The 25,374-nt window shown below is 40.6% G+C and overlaps 1 protein-coding gene across 2 annotated transcripts in view; it reads right to left on the reverse strand.

Annotated features, from left to right (window-relative positions):
* The window catches only part of OSBPL11 (oxysterol binding protein like 11), a 60,517-nt gene extending 42,190 nt beyond the window's left edge, over positions 1-18,327 (reverse strand). For both annotated transcript variants that reach the window (XM_054972213.1, XM_054972212.1), the window contains exon 1: positions 17,450-18,327. In XM_054972213.1, coding sequence (XP_054828188.1) covers positions 17,450-17,625 — 176 coding nt within the window. In that variant the 5' untranslated portion in view covers positions 17,626-18,327. The remainder of the gene's footprint in view (positions 1-17,449) is intronic.
* Between the last annotated feature and the right edge of the window lie 7,047 nt (positions 18,328-25,374).

The following is a 25,374-nucleotide window of genomic DNA, read 5'->3' on the forward strand; positions in this document are numbered from 1 at the left end:
TTTGCAATTCTCCTCTGTAGTAACAGGTATATTTATAGTTATGCTTGTAGAAAACTAAGGTGTGTACATTCCATAAATATGCCACATAGTACAATTTTATAGGCTAAATTATAAATGATTTATGCTAATGCTGTAAAAAGAGTTTTGATTTAGTAAGAAATACAAGCATTAAATATATTTCAACTTTTCCAACATTTCTTTTCCCCCACTAAAAAAACCTCTGGATATTTCATCTCTCTAACTGGAAGCATAATTCTGGGAGGTTTCTCAAGAGCAGCTCTAAGTTACAGACCCAGCAACTTAAAAAAAACTTAACATTCTACACCAAAAAAAATTAACTGAAACACCCTTCACAATACATTATGCCCTTGTGAAATATGTAAGTGCTGACTACATGTTCTGCCCATCTTTGATAGTGAACCTTACTCTGTAAGCATAGCCCTAAAGGGAGGAACGACATGTTATCTCAGCAAACGGCAAATGCATTTTGAAATGCACTTGCCAACTTAACACAAAGGCAGAAGTGTGGGGGTAGAAACCAATTCTTTCCACGCCTACTGATTTCTCACCTCATCCCTTCCTCCATCTGCTGAAGGGTCTGCAACAGCAGCAGAAAGGAAACATTAAGCTGGTAGTAATCAAAGTAAAGATTTCACCAGTCTAAAGCAGAAATCTTCGGATTCCATCAACAGTGAAGTTTCCGTAAGGCTGGAAAACTGTCCTTCACATACCCCCAAAGTTAAATGAGGCAAAAACATATAATGTAAGTGATTTGGTGGGAAGCTGTTGCCTTCAGGCCCAGGGAGAGTGGATCACAAAAGAAACAAAAGAGCACAGACCCACTGGCCAAGTATACACCTTCAGGTCTCTCTAAATGAGTTCTGAGGACATCAAACCATTCATGGAAAAAACCAGTTCCTTCTGTTTCACTGAAAACCCCAATCTGAAAAGTCAACACACAGATATGGCACAATTCACCTAGCATTGCACAGACTGGGAGGGGTGAGGGAGTGGGCCAGCAACTTCACCTCTCAACCCAAGAGAGGCCCACACTGGGGGAAGAACAGAGATATTCTCATGCTTCTCCCCTTGACAACTATCCACACCTCACATTCTGAAACCTCTGATCCAATGCAATATCCTTTACAAAAACAGCTAACACAGAACAACTTATATATATCACAGGCAGGAAATACAGTATCTGAACCACTGTAAAGCACCATTATGAATGAAGTACAGAGCCCTAAGCATCATGATGTTGCAATGAAACTGAATTTATGGTTTCATTTTTATCAAGTTCTTATTGTTAAAAACTAGTGCATAGCCTGCACCAGAACCAAAGCACACCAAGTAGTTTTCCCTCTGAAATGAAACCACTTTAATGAGGAAGTGTGCCAACCTCTCAGTGCTGAGAAATCTAGAACAAGCAAACAATCCACCTTCAATTTGCAGTCCAGCAACAAATCATTACACAATTGGCTCTCACACACTATTTTGTAAGTAGCAGGCCTGTTCGTCTTTGAACCAGTCTTTGAAGATGTTCTTTTTCCTTAAAGAAACAGTAGAAAAGCAGAAATAGCACACCAATAAATAAAGGTTAATATCTATTTCTTTGTTGCTGAAAAGCAAGATGTACTTTTTAATGGAAGGCAGAAAGCTTGAGCACTAGTTCCATGAAAAAAAACTCATGAAGGCACAAAAACATTAGCTCAGTATTTGCCAGAGAGCAGGATGTATTTCATATTCATAACCATCAGTATGAAAAGTTGTGCTCTTTGTTTCTGCAAAACATCAACCAACACCACTACAGATTTGACATGCAAAATCCTATTTTAAAGACAGAGATGTAGAATGCAGTGTAGCATGAAGTGTCTAGATAACAAAAGACAACATCAAATGCCCACTTGAAGTAGCTGCTCCAAGGTGCAATTATGAGCTACAGCTTAATTGCAGAATCTGTTTTCCCATATAGAACACAGTCCTGAAAAATATGCAACAGGACACTAACATCTAAACAGTGCCTTTCCAGAAAGAAATTATCTCAGCCTCTGCTAAGTTTGCAAAACTGGCAAGTTCTAGGGCTACTTCCACACATTATGGTTGTCATGTGCACAGTGGCATTGAGGGCTCCTTGGGAGAAGAGGAGCCCTGAGTAGCCAGCCCTGAACCAGAAACCAGCAAGCAGGCTGACGAGCCACAGGCTCGTAAGGACCCACAGCCAGCAGATGAGGCAGAGCCACTGACACCACCTCCAGCCCAGAAATAACAACAGGTAAAACCCAGTTGATTGTCCCAGCCCTCCAGCATCGCCCACACCCTTGGCGCTCTGCAGGCAGAAGCTAAGAACAAGCCTACAGGAGAAACAGCAAAGCACATGCCTCCTGGCCCGATGCTAGCTGCTTGCAGATAGTGGTGAGGAGTAGCCACAGGATAAGCAGCTGGCTGCAAGCCCAGCCCTCCAGTACCTAGCTATAAAGCCCAGCCAAGGAAGACCATGAGGCATGGAAGCAAAAAGTTGCCACCCCTCTGACTCTGTGACCCTCTCATTTGATCCAGCGTTGTTTCCTGCGACTCCCTGGACCAGCCCTGACTCTGCCCTTGCCCAGCCCTGGAACTTGCATACAGGTGACTCTCGGAACCCCTGACCTTTCATTTTGTACTGCGCCTTTCATTCTGTACTGACCAGGTTACCACCAGCTGTTGGACTCTGTGCTTTCGACCTAGGACTAGACTTTTGACTACACTGCTGGAACTAGCCTCTTGCCTGAGCCCACCACACTCTGCGAATGTGGCCTGTGCCACCCCAGCCTGGCACCTGATAATGGTATAGCAAATGGACATTTACCACCACATGTACAGGCAACGGGAAGCGATAGCCAATCCTTACATCTGAACGTGCACATTATATTTCTATGAATCTGTTTAGTATTTACTGCCAATTGTTAAAACATTGTGTGAAACAGCCAATTTTAAAACATAAAAATCCAAAATTTGTACAGTAACAATAAAAATCCACATTCAGATTAAATTAACAAGCAATAAGCCTACAGGGACTCTGGTTGCAATTTTCTACCCTAGAAACACTGCTAACTATTAATGTTGTTCAGACATTATGTAATTTAGCAATACATCAGTGTATTGTAGTATTGAGTGGTACCAAGTTTACAGTATTTTAAGTGCAGTTACAAGGGGGGGGATCTAATTTTTCAGTTCTATATTGAGAGAAAGCACTTTTTCATGTCTTATGGAGTCCTGCTTACATTTTATACTTCTTGACAAAGGAGTGTGCTGCTAGAGCACAGTAGAGTAGTTAAGAAATCTGACAGTTCACAAGACTTCCAGGTGGCCAAGTTATCTAAATAGAAATGCAAATCTTGAGCTTAATGGAACCTGCTCAACTTACATGTTTAATTTTAAGATTAATTAACATATTTTAAAGGAATATGGAAATATTTGCTCCAAAGAACTCTGTAGTGGCAGCAGATGGATAAACAAGAGAATTAGAAAGATATGAAAGCTAACTATGACAGTAGGGCTACAGCTGCATAGAGGCTGTACCTCTAGAACAGGAGTTGGCAACCTGTGGCTTGCAAGCCAAATGTGACTTACAGAACCAATTACAGGTCTGTGAGCATGGAGAGGGGGTGGGAGGGTTAAATCACGTCTCCAGTGGATGTCCGTAGCCAGCACAAAGCAACCGCAAGACAGGAAGGAATCCAAGGCTGTCACAAGAGTTCTGGAAAGTAAGCAGTGATGCCCAGGAAGGATGGAAGCCACATCTAGCATAGGACATCTCACACTGTGCCCTCAGCTTGTCTAAGATGGCACTTGCCTGTGAACAACTAGGAGGGCTTGTGAATCCAGAGAGCTTTAAGTCCCAGAAACTTATGCTCTTATTAATCAAGGGTCATTTATCAGTGCAGTTAAGTTATAATTTTCAATTATGCAAACAGGATCTCATACCGGCTCTTTGTTGATCACTTGCTCCAAATTCAACGTAGTTTGGTGCTTTAATTATGAACAATTGCTGAACCCAGCTCCAGAAAAACTCCACATTTTGCAAAAACGGCATGCTTGTACAAAAAATACAAATATCAGACAGAGTCCAAATGTATCATGTGCATTAACTAGAACTAATTTTGTGCATCTGTTGGGCTGGATAGGTTTAGTTTTCAAATGAGCAGTCTCTCTCAACTAGACAATATAGTTTGCAGTTCTAGGAAGAAGTAGGGACATCAATCAACACAGACCTGCCAAGTTACCCAAAGAATCTCCGTACTATTTAAGTAGATTTACCTGGGTTGTGAACATAACAAGTGCACTGCTGGATCAGACCAATGGTCCATCTCATTCAGCATCCTTTTTCCACACAGTGACCCATCAGTTGCCCTGGAGGGCCAAACTAACAGGACATGGAGGCCGAGATCCTCCCCTGCTGCCCCCCAACACTAGTATTCATAAGTCTGCTGCCTCTGTAAACAGTGGTTTTCTTCAAATGCCATGGCCCTTGACAGCCCTCTCCTCCATGACCTGTTTCAACCTCTTTTACAGCCACCAAAGTGGTTGGACATCACTACCTCCACTGGCAGTTTAATTATTCTTTGAGTAAAGAATCGTATTCTTTTGTTTGTCCTGAACAAACAAGCTTCAGCGTGTTCTGTCCTAGTCACCTGACTGTAGCTTCAAAGCACTGGTTCAGAACTAAGACAGATACATCTGGAAGCGCAGATAAACTGAGTGATCTGCATATTGATGACACCCTGTCCCAAAGTTCTGGATGATCTCATTCAGCGGCCTCATATATTAAAGAGTATGGGTGAGAGAACAGAACCCTGTGGCACTCAACTCAGTTGTTCCTGCGCCTCTAGTAAAGACTCTGTGCCTGATCATACAGAAAACATCAATTTAACATCAACTCCATATTCCATCTGATGGATAAGAATGGAGAAGGCCAACTGTATCAAAGGCTGCTAACAGATCTAACAGTGTCAACAGGGATGACTGTCCTCTGTCCAGTTTTAAATGAAGACCATCTCACTAAAGCCAACTTGGTTCCAAACCCAAGCCTGAAACTGGGCAGAAATGGCATAAGTATCATCCGGGAACCTCTAAAGCTGCTGTGTCACCTTACCTGTAAATTGGAAACTGGCCAATAATTAGTCACCTCATCCTTAGCCAATAAACATTTATCAAACAATGGTCTGCCTCCTTCAAAGGTCTAAGGAGAGATCTCTCAGTCAACAAGACATAAATGATTTTCATCAACAATTCCAATCCCTTTTCCTGGCTCAATTTTAAAAGTTTAGGATGGGCATGGCCTAACACCATACGTGTGCTGGTTCTCACACCTCCCAGGGACCCCTGTCAGCATCCATAGGCAAGATCAATCTGAATCTACACAACAGGACAAGCAGATGCTACCAACACTTCCAAGTACCAGATCTACTCTCAATTTAGCTTCTGAGTTGCAACGGATGAGAAAGATTTTGTCAGCAAAGAACATCATAAAACATCACAATGAGGGGCCAAATTAACATCACTGACAGGGTCAGACTTAAGTATTATCAAGTCACAAACCACTCTGAACAATTGAGCCATACAAGATTTTTCTGATGCAATGGTGGCAGGAAGAAAGCCTTCTTTGCCACCATCACTGCCACCTCATAGGTCTGCAAATGGGCTCTGTGGTGTGTTCTATTGGATTCATCTCAAATTTCCAACTCGTTTCATATCCCCAGCTCCCCTGTGAACTATGGAGCCAGAGTTTATCAGGCTACAAAAGGGGAGGCCAAGGAACAATCCTGTTTATGGCCCTAGCCAGCCCTATGATTCCACACAGCTACAAGGGGTTCCATAGAGTCACTGGGGAGGTCGTCAAAATTCTCCAGAGCTGCCTGGAAAGCAACAGGATCCATTAATCTCCAAAGGTGGACCATCCAAATCAGTCACCATCCCTGCAAGGAGGAGGCAGCAAGTTTCTAAATACATATGAAGAAAAAGGTCATTATGATCAGCTACTGGCATAGGGACAATGCAGCTGTGCAGCAGAAGGTGTTTGGAACCATTAGGAAAGCATGTAATACTTCCCAAGATAGGCCAATCTGCAATATGAACAAACAGCATCTGACCAGATGCCAGTGGGGAAGATCTTATCAGTTCAGATGCCCAAGTGCCAAATGTAACTTCGACAGCTGTAAAACTGTTAGGGGAACTGCACAGTCAGGTGTATTGTTATTTATATAACAGTGCAGGTGCACATGGTGCATTACAGATTGTTCTCATTCTTTTCTAAGCTTAGCTGTTTTTTTCTTTAAATATTGTATTAAGTTTCCAAACGTCTTAAAATTACTAGCATATATATTCTATTAATCTAAAAAGATCCTTGTAGTAGATTGCACTACTGTGAAAATTTGCTGTGATAAAATCTGAAAAAGTGGATATTCTCAGTGTTTTTGAAACAGTCAGCTTCTAATTTTCAAATACAAATACTGATTGTAGATATTCCATCTCCAGCAACTCAAAGGAAAGCTACTTCCTAGCATTTTTCTTCATATGTATTTGAGTATTTATATTCCATCTTTTCATTTATTTTTAAATACTCAATGTGGCTTGCAATAACAAAATCAGTCAGGGCCAAATCATTACAAAAGGGTTTCAGTGAAGAAATCAGTAGGTCAGAAACCTAACAAAAGGAGGGAAGAAATTATGCTGCTGGTTGGCTGCTTACTTTTGATGTCATAATCCATCTCAGCACCATGAGCTTTTGTCCAGGAAGCAATACAAAGAAATGAAAGTAGGTAGAAAGTAGTAAGGCAGTAGAGGGGAAATGAAATCATGCCTGCCTGTAAGTAGAACCATCAGGTAAGCACTCTAAAAACAACATGAATAATCCAGTTACTCTTTAAAAACTAACAATATACTATAGTACAGTATAAGCTTTCATGGATACAGCCAATTTCATAAGATGTTTTAAATAATAAGAGCACTAAGCTGATTCAAAAGTTATAGATGTCAAAAGTGTCTGACTGTTATGTCCATGTCAGACTTCGCCTACTACAGGCTACGCCTTGAGCACAACAGGATGAACAATAGCTCCAAAACACATTAACTTTATTACTTGGAACGTGAGATGTCTGGAAAAGTAATTTTAAGAATCAGTTGGAAATAAAATGACATCTCATAAGAGAGATCCAACATGAGTTTCTTCTAATCAAAACCAGGACAGAGCACAATACGTGCAGGAGCCAGTAAAACAAAAAACAAAAAAACAATGGTACAGGAGGAGCAAAGAATTTTTAAATGCATCACAGAAAACTAGCCATCAACAAATGATGCATGCAAGCACCTTACTCATCAGAACACCAAAGGCTCTCAATTTAATGGAAGTTTTGGCTGAGTCTCAAAAATCCAATCTCCATCAGAAATGTTATTAGTACCTACAGAACACGGCACAATCCCCTCATGCAAAGAAATTCAGGATTAAAGCCTTTAAAGAGTCAATGGTCTGTAAAGCCCGTAGAGCACTCTGTTAACAGCAACAAACATACCAATTTTCATTTATATAACCTGCAACTTTAAACCTACTTCTTCATATACACATATTACTACATATCAAGGTGTACACCGGTTTTTACCCAAAGAGCGCTCAAATATCTTCAGATTTTTTTTAGCCTTTGACCCACTGCCATTAGTCCAGTCATTTTGACCCTACAGTGAGATAATGCACCTAATTCTGCCTCTCTCTACAGGGAAATTTGGAAGCACTAGGGAAACTGCTGTGAACTATTTTCTTCTTTTAGAATTAATGAAATGCTTTTTTTAAGAGCCAAGTTTTATTTCAAATACTTTTAAGAACTGAACAGAATGAAGATTTTATAACTCCTGCATATATTATAGACATAAAGAACAAATCAGGATGCTTGTTTCATTACATGTTAATGATATTGTATGAATAATAAAATGAATAATAAAAACAAATGTTTTCAATGCTAAAATTAACCTTATATCCAGATCTGCTGACAGTTCTTAATACTGTCTGTGTGAAGCCTATTTCCAAGTCCAAATAATAATAAGCCTCTTTTTGTTAATTACAACTATTTTCAGCTTCTTTCCCCCTTCCGCACTTGGCATGCACGCAGGTACGTGCTTTGATAGAATAAGGTGCAGCACTTTTGCATTCCTCCTCCCTGTTGCATTTGGTATATGGATAATTTTATCTGAACAAACCTAAGTCAATTATACTTTTAACTTAATAAATATGCCAAACTATCCTATATGCTTATTTATTTTACAGCATTTCTAGCTTGCCTTTCTGCCCTCACAAGGGCCACCAAAGTAACTAACAAATTAAAACATAATAAAACCATATTTTAAAATTATTAAAACCAACCAACCCCCCCCCCCAACACATCATTAAAACCTGAGCTAAAATACATACAAAAACAAAAGTCAGCAATTAAAACATTGGGTAGGAAGGATGGCTCGCTCAGAGAATGCCAAATGAAACAAAAAAGTCTTCACTCACCGATGGCCACAGACGAACTCTCCCTGGGGAGAGAGTTCTGGAGTCTTAGCGCTACTACTGAGAAGGCCCTCTCCTGGGTTGCTACCTGCCTAATCTTAGAAGGTGGGGGCAGCTGCCAAAGCAGGGCCCCCAAAGATGACCCTAGCCAACAGACAGATTCATAAAGGAATAGGTACGTTGATCCCAAACTGTACAGGGCTTTAAAAACTAGCACCAGAATCCTGAATTGTGCCCAGAAACAAGCTGAAAGCCAGTGTAGATGGGCCAAGACGAGTGATATGGTTCCTATGACCCATTCCAGTCAACATATTGGCTGCACATTCTTGTACCAATTGAAGTTTCCCAACAGTTTTCATGGGCAACCCCTTGTTCAGAGCATTGCAACAATCTAATCTAGATGTAACCAGAGCATATACCATAGTGGCCGGATCTTTTCTGCCTACGAAACACCTCAGCTAGCTAACTAGTCAAAGCAAGGTACACCTGGCCACAGGTGCCACCTGCCTATCCAGCAGCAGGCCTGAGCACAAGAACTAGTTCCTTCAAGGGGAGTGCAACCCTATCCAGAATGGGTGACATCTTAAATCCAAGGCTCACCAGTAATACTTCCATCTTGTCAGGATTAAGCTTCAGACTGTTAGCTCAAATCCAGATCAAAACTGCATCCACACACTGGTTCAGAGTTTCTACAGCCTCCCTGGATCAGCCAGAAGCATGAGACAAAGCTGAGTGTCATTTTCATACTGGTGACAATCCAGCCCAAATCTCCAGTTCATCTCACCCAGGGGGTTTCATGTAACCCCCGCCCGCCCGCCCCCCCCAAACAGAGAACTGTTTTTAAACATTAAATAAATTTGAGTTATATCCACCAAAGTTGCTGTGAAGCAAAACTTAGATTTGGAAGTACTTTACACATAAAATTATATTGCATATTCAAATACTAGAAAATAAAAAGATCACTATGTGGATCACAAAAATGCTCACTTGCATTCTCCAAAGGTCACAAATATTAATCTTACCTACCCTTAAACTGAAGCTTCAATTAACCCAGTTAACAAATGGTTTTATTTATTTTATTCAATTTATATTCTGCAAGCTCAGGGCGGATTACAACCAAGTTTAAAATCGTATTTCACAGTATATACAATTAAAAACCATGAAACATCTTAAATACACAGATTAAAATACACACACATATACACACATATGTGTATATATATAACACAGCAGCACATAATCTAGACGACCACCTTTTTAGCCATCTACGAAGCATTTTGGCAGGGAAATATGAGAGATGGAGGTATCACTAGTAGGGAGGGCATATGTTGTACTCCCCTGGCTAGGGGGCACCGCCTTCCAGCAACCAAATGCCTGGCGGAACAGCTCTGTCTTACAGGCCCGGCGAAAAGCTAACAAGTCTCTCCGGGCCCTGGTCTCATTGGACAGAGCGTTGCACCAGGCTGGGGCCAGGACTGAAAAAGCCCTGGTCCTGGTCGATGCCAAGCGGGCCTCTCTAGGGCCAGGAATATTTCGTCAGCCACACAGGGAAAGTCCAGAAGCCATCTACGAGTCCATGCCAGCCACAGGCTCAAGACTTGTATTTTTTAAAAATTCTAATGCACCGAAGTGGGGCAGTGAAAAGATAAATTTAGTATCAATAGTTCTGTTAATCCTTTCATAGCATTAAGAATGAGGAATCTGTTATTTAATCGGGAAATTACATTACTATTAAAAACCACCATCTGTGTACATGTTCTGTCTGGCTCTTTCTACCCTTCATGCACACAGAACCACAAACATAATAGGTGAAGAGAGGAGAAGATTCTGTTTTCTCCCCATGCATTCCCAAGCTCACAGGAGCTTTTGCAAAATCTCTGTTCTTTTATTTGGGCTGTCAGCGTGCATCAGCTGACTAAAACAGGCATGTGTGGACAGGCACACTAATAACTTTTGCAGACCTGTGACATTCTGTATATCAGTCTTTGAAATATTACCTACAAACCCTATGTAACCATAATTCATTCATTCATTATTCATTATTCATAATTCATCGATATGACAGGACTGAGAATCATGGATCCCAAATTACCTGGAACTTACATCAACAAGGTTGTTTCAGGTTGGTAGCCATGGTTGATTTGTAGTGGAAGAGCAAGATTTGGGTCCAATAGCACCTTAGAGACCAACTAGGTTTCCAGTGTGTGAGATTTTGAGAGCTAAAGCTCCCTTCTTTGACTCTTGAAATCTAGTTTGTTGCTAAGGTGCTACTGGACCTACAAGGTTAACACCTATCTTTCAATACCAAACACTCCCATATCAAGTATTTCAGACTTGATTTAAAACTATTTCAAATACAGACTTACAATATCTCTCATAATCATTTCAGACTTTCATGGAGCAAGGCTTTTCAACTTTCTCACTGGATCAAAGTCTTCAATGTCCATTCATTTGTATCCTGTAACAGTTCTCTGAAGAGAACAGAGTGGTCATTCTAAAATGCAGGACTTGATGTATTATGCTTTGCTTTTTAGTCACAAGTTACAGCATTTTCCAAGACTGTCATTTGTTGAAAGATCTCTTTGTGAAGATTAGTACAGCTAGTTTTCAACATATGGTCAAATTCTTAATATTTTCCCCTAAAACTATCTAAGAGAATTCCTAGGTACTTGCCTGTCAGGGACACTTATTGTGTAAGAGGAAAAGCATACAGCCATAAAACCTACCATGGAGTCTATCCTCTAGTGTCCTCAAAACAACACAAACTGTTGTCAAGTTTGAGATAAGTATTTTTACTGTCTGTGTCATGGTTTGGGTAGTAGCCTGCAGCATGAGAAGGAAGGGAGCCAGAACAGCTTAAGTGCCCCCCCATTTGTCTCCCCTTCACCAGTGATCTCCACCCAACTGGGGGGAATTCTGTTTCTCTCCTGACTACTTCCATACCAACAGTCTAGTCTTCATAACCTTACAGGTTTCTTATAGCACACAACCAACTCACAGATACTAGAAAGAATGGAATGGCTTTAGATAGATGAGGGTGGGAGGAGCTTCAAAGGTTAGAGGTCCTTGCATGACAAAGTTCAATTTTTCTAAAGAATTTTACAAGCAACAATATATACCAAAATATTTAGTTGCATACACAAAATCCTTAAGAACTTTTGGGTTAATAAAACAAAGGAAAACGGGTTTAACTAACCTAACTACACTATTCCCTATACCTGTACATTCTAAGAAAAAATAAATTTCTAGCACAACATACCTCCTTCCTTAGGACAGATCATTACCCTTCTTAAAATAGCCAAATTTTCCAGTAAAGATTTCTCATTTCTCTTTGATGGTGTCCTGATGTCTTACTTCAGTTTTCCTTCCTGTTTGGCCTCTGGTTCCTCTTCCATCTTTAATTTATCTGGTCCCTCCAAAGACCCTTTTTTGTTGCTATTTCCTAGGCTGGCCTTATGCATCCTCTGCCTGAAAATGATCTCACACACCCCCACCAATTCTTTGAAACATAACAAGAACCAAATAGAAAATGGTAGAAACAGTTTCCTTGCTGTACAGTATTCACATGGCTTAGAATATCATGTTTCAGAGAGTCGCTGATTTTACAGAGCCCCACTCAAAATGCCTTGACCCTAGTTCTAATCAATCTCATTCCTTGATTAGAAGGGATTTTGCCCTGAAAACAGCAAGAAACATCCTTATACATTAGCTGGAAAAACACTCAGAGCTGCTCATAAAAATAAAGGAAGACCAGCTTCACACAAACCTGAACATCCAGTATTCAACTGAAAACTGCTATTTGGTGTTATTGTTCATGGATCTGGTATAGTGTGCTTCTATGATAAAATCCTTTACACGGGAAAACAGAGTGGAGGTCAATCCAATTTTATATCTGAACTGTGATGACTGCATCAAGGCTGTACCTCCTTTGTACCACTCCACCAATCGGAATTCCTAGGACTACTGGCTCCTGTCCTTAAAAAGGACTTGCAGACCCCCAGTACCACTGCTGCAAACTCCAGCTGAGAAACACTGTACTAGATAGATAAAACAAATCCCAGTATATCATTGTCCAGTCTTCTCCCCAAAAGCAAGTTTACTGTTCTCACCAGAAAAAAGAGGCTGCAAATACGGAGACAGTACTGTTTGCAAGAACTGTTCAGATGGTATTGTGAAACTGCCACCACCATAAATACACACATTTATTTTTTCCTGTGTGTCCACCAATCTGGGCAAACAGATTTTTACCTTTCAAGTTTCTGCAGTACCTGAGAACAACTCAGACTGGTTCCCAACAGTATGATCAGCATTACTACAATACATGTGTGACTGTTTTGCTAGAGATGTTCTGATCACCTCCTGGAGAGTACCTGACCACTCCCCTTCCTTGCTATGCCTCATATGCTTGGAACAGTTTTGGGACCATTTTACATTTTTTCTAAAAAGTAGAGATTTTGTTGAAAAAAGACAAAAGACAGATGCATAGCTGTATAAGAATGCATGCAGTTTGTGTGTGCTTATGAATATAGGTCACGGCCAACAGTGTCTGTTGTTAAATGACAAATGTGTTATCTTCAGATTCCTACAGGGCTGAGCAGCAAGAAGTTTCCACTTTGCTATCAAATGCCACCAAGATACAATTAAAGGTAGGGCACCATCTTGGCTTCACAGAATTAAATAAGCAATTGACCCACCTCCTGGTTCTAGCTCGATGAGTCTCATGCACTTCTGTTCTACTACTGTAGTCTCTCACAAAAATTTGAATTTCTGCACCCAAAAAGGAGACAAAGTTTTTAAAAAATCTAATTTAATACATGCACAAAATTTGAAAGTTGTGGGTAGCAATTTATAGACTTTACTAAACATTGTCTATTATAGTTTAGTTGTATACATAAAATTTTAGTTTGTAATTTTCTCTCTTGGCTACTGTATCACTAAAGCTTTAATGGTTTCTGTTTTCTTTAACCAAATCAAAACAAGAACAATGAGAGAAACATTTGCAGCTACCATTCTGTCTTTTAAAAACAGCAACAAACCAAGGTAATAGAGGCCTTTGAAATTATCTAAGGAAGTAAGCTTCCAAATTTGTAAAAAAAATTATCCTAGTGTGGGATTAAAAGAAAATGCAGATTTGTATCTACAGTCAAGAGCTGGAAAGAACCTGAATGCAGTCACCTCTGAAATTATCTGAGTTCTACTGGATATAATATGTGCAGAAGCCTGATACATTAAAATAGTCATAGTTAACAAATTAGTTTTTCTGTCTAGAATTGTTTAGAGCAATGCTTGAACCCTGTAAATTTGAACAGTTGACAATCTGATGACAGTTTTAGGCAGAGCTCAAGTTATCTACATTTGTGGTGGAGGAGGGTGTTTTGACACCAAAAGTTACTTTTTAGTTGATCTCTGAAGTTATAGATTTAGGATTTAGCAGCTGGGTAAGCTTCCATTTTCAGCATGCTCAGACTGAACAAGGTTTACAGCTTCCAGAGGAAGCAGACCTCCTATTCAATGTGTTTCTTTCTAAAAGGATATTAAAGGTCAGGTGTAGGACAGCTGCAGTGTAGTAGCCAGGGTCAGACTAGGATCTGTGAGATCCAGGTTTAAATCTCCACTGTGCCATGGCAAAATTGTGGGGTGACCTAATCTAACTCACCGGGTTGTTGTGAGGATAAAAATGGAGGAAAGGAGAATGATGTAAGCCACTTGAGTTCCCCAAAGGAATGGTATGGATGAAGTAAATGAATAGGCAGAGATCGAGGAGTTCCTAGAGAATTGTGACAGCACTTTGGGCTATGCGACAGGAAAGGTCATCACTACTCAAGTCTCCACTCCATAAATACTCCTGAGGGTTGTCAGCACTTGGCTGGCAATCCTATGTAAAGCCTATATTCAAAAGTTGGTAACCCACTTTAAAGCCATAGGTTAGTAGAACAGCAATTAGTGTTAATTTCTATCTGCACTGATGACAGAAAAATATACAATTTTTGCCGTTCATTTTTCCTTTAGTTATCTTTCACATTTGGGTTTTTAAGTTTGTTTAAAAATAAACCAAAGCAGGCATGTGAGGTTATTTTTGCAACCACTGTCATATACCACAATTCTGATTTCAAGTTGTTGTTTTTAATTTAATGGCTAGAGCATATTCCAGTGTCATATGATTGTAACCAACTTGCTGCAGGGCTTAAACTATCATATATTTAACACAGAACATCTTGTACTTTTATAAAGTACAATTGCAGATGACATAGGGCTTTTGAACTGTAGCAAATTCTCTAGTCAAGTAGACATGTTATGCCATGTGCCAGGGCAATTTTCACCAATTTGGACTGAATCATCACTTCGAGCTCCATGAAAATATTTGAGCAAGTTTTACTAAGAGGTTCCTTTTTTTCCCCAACCCATCAGTTTGGGTCATGCATATTTTTCATTTTTATATATTGATTACTTTACCTTTGGAATATTCTTGTGATCATCACACAGGAAAGCAATGATGGGCTGCTTTTAATTGTAATCAGGCTAAATATAACCAAACTGCAAGAACTGAAACAGTGAATTCAACTTGTCATATAATAAATTTTTAACAACTTTCAGACAAAATTCTACTATCTCTGTGAATAAATATTCCACAAATAAAGCTAAATTTCAGGAAATACAATACTGAAAATGATCATTTGAAGTGATGTGTTGACAGATTCAAGTGGTATGCCAAAGATGCTATATGCCCTTTATTCTGTTTTCTCATCACATTTATAAACAATGTATCAGAAGAGATTAGACTTATTGTGCTACTATTACTCTTCAGCCTGAAATGTGTAGTTATTCAGAAGCCAGTCCCACTGCATTCAATGGTCCTTGCTTCCTTCAATCTATGTGCATAGAATTGCAGCTTTTGAGACATAAAACACCTCTATTGTGGAAACCAATCTTATGGGACTTAGAAAAGTAAGAATGACTCATGCAAAGCGTTAAGTGATTGAAGGTCAAGCAGACTCATAACCTAATTAGTCAAGATAATTTAAACAATTTTCTTCCACCAAAGGGGGGGGGGGGATGAATTCCAGAAGGATAGTCAAGCTACTTTGTTGTAGCAAGATTACAATAGTACTTTAAAGGCTAACAACATGTATTCCAGCATAAACGTTTGAGAGTCAAATTTCACATTATTAAATGCATGGAATGTTCTCCTTCTAGAACACCTAAAGACCTCAAGCAACAACAAAGGAAAGGGGGAGTGGGGCGAAGTTATAAAGAGCCATTGTAAAACAAAAATCCATTCAAGGTGAATGCAAACCACTCCTAACTGTTGATAGGGAGGACAGGATTAACAAAATCTAATTAAGGAAAATTAGATTTTATTTTAATCCTACCCCGCCTGTCTAGTAATATTTGGGAGTAGTTCTCACCCACTCTGAATGGATTGGTTCCTTTTTGTTTGGTTCTTCTTTTACATAGGTCTATCCTAACTTCCCCTCAACATTCCTCTCCCCGCCTCCCCCACACACACACTTTGCACTGTTTCGTTGCTTGAACACCCAAGTATAAATTGAGTTGCTTTGGATGGTCACTCCATGCATCTGGTGAAGTAAACCCTCACTCTCAAAAGTTTATGTAGGAATAAATGTGGCTAGTCTTTGGGGGATTAAAGGATTTGGGGGAGTGGTGGTTCTTAAATTCCTGTTAAATTGGAAATATTTTAAGATTGTTGACTGGGCCATATATTAGCTGGCTGTAAATATTATAGGTCAACAGAACATAAAGAGGTGAAAGGCTTGTGCTGTAATCTGTGTGTTTGTTTTTGTTTACTTATCAAACAATAAGGAATATTTTATATATAAAATATATATATTTTAAAAGAAAAAATTAAAGTACAGGAGCAGAACAGCAAGAACACAACTACAAGAACTAATTCATACATCTGTCTGAGCATTAAGTGATAGGTATATCTGCAAACAAGAGAATATTCTATTAACAAACCTTAAATAAGCACTTAAAATATGTCAATATGCATTGAACCTAAGAAAAACATTACAATTCAACTGATGCTTTACACAAAGTGCATTTCCTGCAATTACAGCAGTAAACAAAATGAAATGTGAAGCCAGGACATACATTTGAAAATACACAGAGGATTGCAGCCAATAAGTGGCATACATCCACTACATTTTGACATTTGTGAATATAACATACAAACTGTTCTCCCACACATTTTACAGGGTTCCAGTGCACGCACCAAAAGCAGTTCCTGCATAAAGCGTGAAATGACTCCAAGGAGTAATTTTTTTCCCTTGGGCCCAGCTGCTTTTCCCACCACATAACCCCATTCCTATTTTGAGAGCCAGCATGGTGCATTGGCTGGAGTAACAGGCTAGGATCTTGGTAAACCAGGTTCAATTCCCAACTCTGCCACGGAAGTTTGCCAAGTGACCTTGGGCCAGTCACACTTGCTCAGTCTAACCTACCTCACAGGGTTTGTTGTGAGGGAAAAAATGGAGAAGAGGAGAATAATGTAAGCCACTTTGGATCGCCACTGGGGAGAAAGGAGGGGTATAAATGAAGTTTTTTAAAAAAATCTGAAAACACATTTATGGAAGCAGCCAGTAGACATCAAGTATTTCCAGGTCCAGATACATTTCTTCCTTTTGTAATTTGTGGGGCAACTGCTACACATCGTTTTAAAAACACACACAAGACAATATAACAGCAGAGGCTAACTCTTCTGAACAATTAAAAGTATAATAATTGTTTTACAAAACACAGCATCTGCAACTCTATAGTTAAGTCTATCATTCCACAGTTAAAGTTGGATTCTGTTGAGAACTTCATCAGGCACAGGAGAGGTTTAGGTACATTTGGTATTCCCCCCCCCCCCCGTCCTCCTGCCCAAGACAAAATACGTTTTTTAAAAAATCATACAGCACAACTCACCTGTACTGCCAGCTTTTGGTACTACTTCCTCGGCAACTGCTGATCCCACTACTACTACTACTCTTGCTGGCGCAGTTCTGGGCTGGCAACAAGATCTCCAGCTTGCCCTCGCTTTCAGACACTTTCATAGCTGGTGTTGTGGCTGCAGGCACCGACACGGGCTCTGCAGCTTGCATGGCAATAATCGCCAGGCCACCCCCACCCGGGAGGGTGGGAGGTTTGTAAGCTAGCAGCAAGTAAAAAGAGCGTGTGGGGAGGGACGGTGAACGCTTGGAGGAGAAAACTATCGCCCTCGATTTTGTGAAATGACCCCCCCTCCCCAAATAAGCCAGGACAAGGAGGGGGGTGTAAAAATATACTGGAGGACTTTGGAGGAAAGGAGAATAATAAAAATATACTTTGAAGCGGAGCTCACAATCACCACAGGGAGGAGCAAGGAGGATGAAGATGCCTTGCGGTGGGTCCGGCTGAGGAAAGGAGAGGCTCTTGAAAGCCCATGAACTAGCCTAAGGAGAGCAGCCAGGCTGAGAAGAGTAGGGAGCTTCAGGGGTAAATGAGGAGGGAATGGCGGAGTCACTCGAAATTAAAGAAGGGCCGCCCCTCAAAACCCCAAGGAGAGGCACCAAACATAAGCTGCGGGGAGCGGCTCCGGCTGGTCACCAATACTCGGGGGAGGATGCTCCCGCCGGAGGGAGAAGGGCAGTCCCGGGGCATCTCCTGCTGGTCCCCACCCAGAGACTCCCTGGCGGCGACCTCACCGTGAAAGGCCCCCGCCCTCCTCCTCAGGCAGCCCACGCGCCTGATCCTCCTCACTCGCCCCCCACTTGGCTCTGGAGGGCGCGGGGTACCGGCCGCGCTCCGTCTCCCGGGCCAGCAACACCGACAGAGCGCAGCAAGGCCGCCACCCCTTCCGGGTCAGGCTCAACCGCCCCTCCCTTTCCATGGGGAAAAGAGAGCGGGAGCTGGCGCCGCCATCTTTGGGAAGGGCACAGGCGCCCTGAGAGGAAAAAAGGAAGCAAGTAGAGGGCGGGTGGAGCTGAATTCAGAAGCAAGGGTGTGGGCGCTAGTGCACGAGATGCCCTTCCTGTTCGTCCTACCGCCTCTGAAAAGAGGCTGTCATGATTTCACTCGCTGAGGACAGAGTGATTCTTCGTCACATTTATGCAGGTTTTTTTTAACCCCTCCTTTCTGCTATGGATGCAGAGGAGTTAGCCGTGTTAGTCTGTGGTAGCAAAATCAAAAAGAGTCCAGTAGCACCTTTAGGACTAACCAATTTTATTGTAGCATAAGCTTTCGAGAATCAAGTTCTCTTTGTCAGACGCATGATACAGAGACTGGTCAAATACAGAGAGGAGGGAAAGAAGGGGAGGAGAGAGAAGAGGCAATTAGGGGGGGAAATCAAAACATTCCTTTGCTAGTATATGTACCTATACTACATATGTAATATACTAGCAAAGGAATGTTTGCTAGTATATTACATATTACATATTATATTACATATTACTAGTATATTACATATGTAATATACTATGTAATATACATATGTAATATACTTCCTTTGCTAGTATATGTACGTATACTACATATGTAATATACTAGCAAAGGAATGTTTGCTAGTATATTACATATTACATATTACATATTATATTACATATTACTAGTATATTACATATTACATATGTAATATACATATGTAATATACTAGCAAAGGAATGTTTTGGTTTCCCCCCCTAATTGCCTCTTCTCTCTCCTTCCCTTCTTTCCCTCCTCTCTGTATTTGACCAGTCTCTGTATCATGCGTCTGACGAAGAGAACTTAATTCTCGGAAGCTTATGCTACAATAAAATTGGTTAGTCTTAAAGGTGCTACTGGACTCTTTCTGCTATGGAGGCCCTCAATCAAACACATTAGTCAAAACAATTAAAATAAATGTTATGTCAGCAATAAAACCATGCAATTTTAAAATAAGCTAATATCTTTAAGCAGGGGTCATTTCGTAGCGGGAGGAACTCAGTAGCATAACTCATTAGCATATGCCACGCCCCTTGACATCACCAGAAGTGTGTCATTAGCATAACTGATTTGCATATGCCACACACCCCTGACATCACCTATCTGTTTTGGACCCAATCCTGGCCATTCAGGCCAAAATTGGGCCCAAAATGGCAAAAAGGTGCTGAAAATGGCTGAATAGGGGCCCAAAATAGTCAGGATCAGGCCGCTGCTGAGTGGGAGAGTGATCTACCATCCATCAGAGGCCCGATCTGGGCCGTTTCGGCCCCAATCCAGGCTGAAACGGGCCCAAAATGGCCGAGAGCCAGGTGTGTGGGGCCACCTGACATGTGATCTCTTTGGGGAACTGCCAGAACTGCATTCCTGCACGTTCCCCCTCGAAATGAGCCCTGTCTTTAAGAATTTCATGGATAAAAATAGGCACATGCTTGTAATACTCTTATTTTCACAAGAAAGACCACTTTGGATACATCCACATATTTGATACTGTGCTGTACAACAATCATTTGTAACTGTATGGCCAAAACATTCTGGTTGTAAATGAAATAGTAAAGAGTCCAGTAGCACCTTTAAGACTAACCAACTTAATTGTAGCATAAGCTTTCAAGAGCCACAGCTCTCTTTGTCAAGAGCTGTGGTTCTCAAAAGCTTATGCTACAATAAACTTGGTTAGTCTTAAAGGTGCTACTGGACTCTACCATTTTGCTACTACAGACTAACACGACTACTTTGGTTGTAAATGGTTGCTATAGATAGCACAATGACAGCCCAATATCCAATGACATGTGAAAACAGCCTTTGAGACACCCTGCTTGCATATGATTGCAGGTATCCATTGTTTCTCTATAGTAACAATACTTTTATTGACAAATAACCTAAAGCAGTGTGCAGATTTTTAGGTTCTTCAGAACTTTTCATCAGTCTTGATTTTTAAAATTATTATTTAGCTTCATTTATAACCTGCCTTTCTCCCCAATGGGGACCCAAAGCAGCTTACATGTTTCTCCATTTTATTCTCAGAACAACCCTGTGAGGCAGGTTAGGCTGAGCATATGGGATCAGACCAAGATCACCCAGCAACCTTCTATGGCAGAGCAGGGATTCCTACCAGGGATTTCCATATTCTAGTCTGGCACCCTAATTACTACGCCACACTGACTCCCTTAGTAAGCTGTAGATGTTTACTTTACAATAGCTTGTCCTCCGTTGGTTTTAAACCAAAGATCGTAATGATTCTTCAGCAATATATAAGTAAAAAATTGTTCTATTATATCTCAGAAGCTGCAATGTATGGGTAATACCCTGCAAGATGCCTTGAAATCCTAAACAGAGTTATCCCAGTCTAAGCTCATTGAAATTAATGGATTTACACTGGAGTAACTCTGCTTAGGATTTCACTATAAGTGTTTCTGAGCATGTTTACATCCATGTGCACTAAAACAAGATGCAACCATCCACCACTCAGATAAGTTACAGAGATCTGTATTAAAGGCAAAAATGAAGACTGACAATTGTTTGGTGATAATAGCAATAGCTGGCTTACATAGAAGCAGTTACCTATAATATACATGTGATTAAAAACAAAGATAAACAGGACAAACTTGACTGAGGAACTTCACAACCAACAGCGCAATCCTATGCAGAATTACTCTAGTAAACCCATTGATCTGTAGAGCGAAAGCAAACCAGTATGGGTTGGTACAGATTGCCAGTAGGAAAGTCGCCTAAGGGCTACCTCCAATCTTCTGCTGAACAGCCCAAGAGAGACCAGTAAGATATTTAAGATACCCCTGGCCTTAATCTGAGGGGCAGCTTCATATGGGAGTAAGCAATTTTTATGATACCCCATATCCAGACACCATAAGGATGCATGGATCAATACATTTTTGAACTATAATGTATTGCACATCCATGCAATAACATAAAATACTCAGCACCAGTGGAGAGTGAATACTAGTATGGTGCCAGTACCACTAGTTGGCATCCTATGAAGAGAAAATTAGTGTCAGAAACAGTTCAAGGCAAACATCATAGTGATTGTGCCAGAGTCCATGGTGAACTGCTGAATCCACCTATCACGAAGTGATCTGCTGCCAATGCCCCCATGAGTGGCCCACACAGATGCAGCCAATGACTGCCTGTCATTGCAGCCATGGCCCCTGACACAGCCACCAGAAACACATGGAGTACCAGAAGGCAGAAAGAAAAAGAGTACCCAATACCTTTACTCCTAAGGATTTAGTGGGATTACTGGAACACCCTGAGAACAACTCCTTTATGGAACTGTAGAAGTAATCTCCATAAAGTTTACCTTCTGCTACCAATAGCATTCTGCCTGAGGCTGGGATTTTGGGAAATAGCTCAATACCTTTTGCTGCCCAATTATGTCAGACTCACCACTGAATTACAGACAATATTAAATAATCTCAAAGTAAGCAGATGTAAGATTTCCAAGTTTCCATCAGCTGGCATGCTGAGCATTATGGCTTGGCTACTTCCTTTACTATTATGCATAACCATGTACAGATGTCCATGTAACTGTGCCATTAGAGCAGGAGAATGCCAGGTGATTCTTTTCTGCTTAGTTTTTTTAAAAGCAACTCACCTATTTTGCATTTCCCCCCACTGAGCTCTTTCCAGACAGCGGTCATATCAAACTGGCTTTTAATAACCTCCTACCTGATGGATTGATGCCAGTTTACTGTAGTTCTGCTCCTGACCAAGTGCAAAGTGTCCACTTTGTCTGCTTTTGGAAAGTGATGCGTAAGTGCAAAGTGTCCAGCAGCCTGAAGTGCACTGTCATCAATACTGTGATAGCAGCACCCAGCTTCTGTTTTCCTTTTCAACAAATCCAAGAGCAGCAACTCAATCCTTGAATGGCAACTCAAACCTTGAGCAGGTTGGATATGGTGTCACCCATTGAAGATGACTCCAGATAAGCCCCCATGGTGTATTGGTGTCAGACTAGGATCTGGGAAAGCCCAATTGGAATCCCTGTTCTCCCTTGGAAGCTCAACGGATGACCTTGGGCCAGTCACACCCACTTAGTCTAACCTATTTACAGGGTTTTTGTGAGAACAAGATCAAGAAGAGAACAACGTTGAAAGCCGCTTTGGGGCCCCACTGGGGAGAAAAACAGGGCATGAATGTCTAAGCAATTAGATTATAAGGCTGAGAGAGCCTACATCGAGTGGGTTGTCATTTCTGTCTATCCCGATGAGGTTACACTTCCTTAAATGTAGGCATTATAAGAACATAAGCGCACAGCCTGCCGGATCAGACAGCCGATCCATCTAGTCCAGTGTATTGTTCCACACAGTGGCCAACCAGTTACTATGGAGGGACAAATAAACAAGCGTAAAGGCAGAGGCCCTTCCCTGCCGCTTCCTCCTAGCACTGGTATTCAGAAGTATGCTGCCTCTGTGTATGGAGACATCCTTCTGAGCTGGATGAAGAGTGGCTTCATATTTGTGCACAGAACGCCTTTCTCTTTGGTTATTATTTTCCTTGCTACCTTCATGATGATATTCTCATGATACATATCAGCTTTTTCCTGTACTAAATTGATGTGCAGATCTTGAATTTGTCTCATTAAAAAGATAGGGGCTGCATTAAACAGTTCTTGATCAAGTCGTTCTTGATCTTTTCTTCTTTAATGGCTCCTCGATTACAACGACTGTTATTTCATCAGTGTAATACCTGGCTTCACGAACAGCTTGTTTACCGCTTTTCCAGCAATAGCTACAGTCTGCTCTCTAATGCTCTTGAGGCGCCGGTGTTCAGGCAAAACTGACGTAAATGTCGGTCACCTGAAGGGCTCTGAGAGAAATGTTAGGAACCTTCCTTTTTAATTTGGCGTCTGTTTCCCTCTAGTGGCCAATCTAAAAATAACAGTCATGAAAGATTACAACGGAGTCCACGCAATGAATAACGATATAAAATAAATAATAAAATAATATTTTTATTTAAAAAGTTAATAAGTTACAGGGTTCCTTATCTTACATGCTACAAAACCAGAAGATGCAAAATTCACACAAATTCTCACATTAACAGTCAGGTACACCGCTTATTTCTGCCCCATGACAGTACATGACACATATGTGACAAGCAAACACTGCAACTCTTTATGAAACATTGATTATGTGCGAGGGATCCAATAGAAGTTCGTCTGCAGTGGAGATAGAGAGCAGACACACTTACCAATGAGAGACTGGAGACAAGGATGCATACAAATGCCTGTGATCATTAGTACACAATTTCCCTCACAGCAGAGGCCTGTAGTGTATGGTTCTAGAACCAAGTGTGGCTGAATGTGGAATGAAATATGGCTGTTTTGAAAATAAAATTAAATCTTGACATTAAGGAGTGTTGGAGGAGTAGTTGGGATACTAGACTAACCAGTATGTTAAGGGAATGGCAGGCAATTATTTTCGTGGACTAAAGGGCTTCTTAGAGATGTTTTTGTGTGTGTGCATGCTGCCATATGACTGCCTACTTCTGGTAACCTTGTAGGGTTTTCAAGACAAGAGACGCTCAGAGGTGGTTTGTCATTGCCTGCCTCTGCATAGCGATCCTGACCTTCCTTGGTGGTCTCCCATCCAAATACTGACCGCGGCCAACCCCGTTTAGCTTCTGAGCTCTTTCAAGAACAGGCTACCTAGACTATCCAAGTCAGGGTGGCAAAATAGGGGCAGGGCTTCTCAGAGATGCTTTGCAGAAAGGGAAATGATAGAGGTGAACAGTTGCCCATAATCTAAATACGAACCATGTGTATCTTTACTAATTATTTGTGAGACCTGTGTGCCACTGCCTCTTCCTAATACTCACAACAACTAGTATTTGGGTTGCAGAAATGTTATGGATAAACATGTCTGTTATAAGCAATGTTAAGTGGCATTGTTTCAGTTATGCAAATTGGTTTTCTAATACTGGATCTTTTCTAATACTGATCTCTTGTTCTGAATTTTAGATGTAGTTTGGCTCGTTAATTCTAAGAGCTTTTTGACCCCATTCCTCAAGGGATGGAAGGAAAGCAGAAATTGCACAAATTCTGTGTACATGCTTTCTTGTGTTATTTTACTTCCTGTGCCAAGTCACGTGTGGATTTTTATCAGGTTTGTCAATGTCTGAAAAAACCTTTGTACATTTTTTTTTATTATGCTTAGCATTGCTGCCCCTTTTTTTCCTGGGAAGGATCCTGTGTTTTCAGTGCTATGGGAAATTTCATATTGCATCTCTATCCTGGGTAAAGTTGTGTGGAATTTCTGTCTGCCATGCTCTTAAAGATGCACAGTCCGTGCCAGAAAAAGTTGGCAGCAAAAATGTTAATTACTAAAAATCGGAAATTGGGAGCCCACTTGTATATTAAAAACATTGGGTTAATAAGATTTGGCTGATTACTAAACTATTAAAACTAAGTGAGATTAACCTTTTGAGAGAGGGCAGATAATAGAAATCTTGCATTGGGGCTACATGGAAACACTTTTTGATTTTTTTGTTAGCAAAAGGTGGATTTAGATTTGAATGTATTCAATTTTTATATTTTGAGATAAGAAATGTGAGATATGAGGTGTATTGATTTGTGCATGTTTATGTATCTTTCTCAATTCTTATGGACGTTTCTTTGTATATTACATTTTTCGATTTATTTATGTACGTACTTATACACACACACACACACACATTTTAAAAGTGGCAACCTTACACATGTTTAGTGAAGACAGAGGCAACAGTTGGGTTTTCTTACTGAGGTCTGGCCTTGTCTACTAGTATTTGCTTGGGAGACTGCCTATAAAGCCCATGTATGCTGTTTTGAATTTCCTGGAGCAAGGACAGGATATTTAAAACAAAAAAACCACTTCTCATTGCAAGGCCAAACATTATAATAATGTTTTAGAGGAGATTAATTTAGT

Source organism: Eublepharis macularius, chromosome 2 (genome assembly GCF_028583425.1).
Source record: "Eublepharis macularius isolate TG4126 chromosome 2, MPM_Emac_v1.0, whole genome shotgun sequence".
In the NCBI taxonomy this organism is placed as follows: Eukaryota; Metazoa; Chordata; class Lepidosauria; order Squamata; family Eublepharidae; genus Eublepharis; species Eublepharis macularius.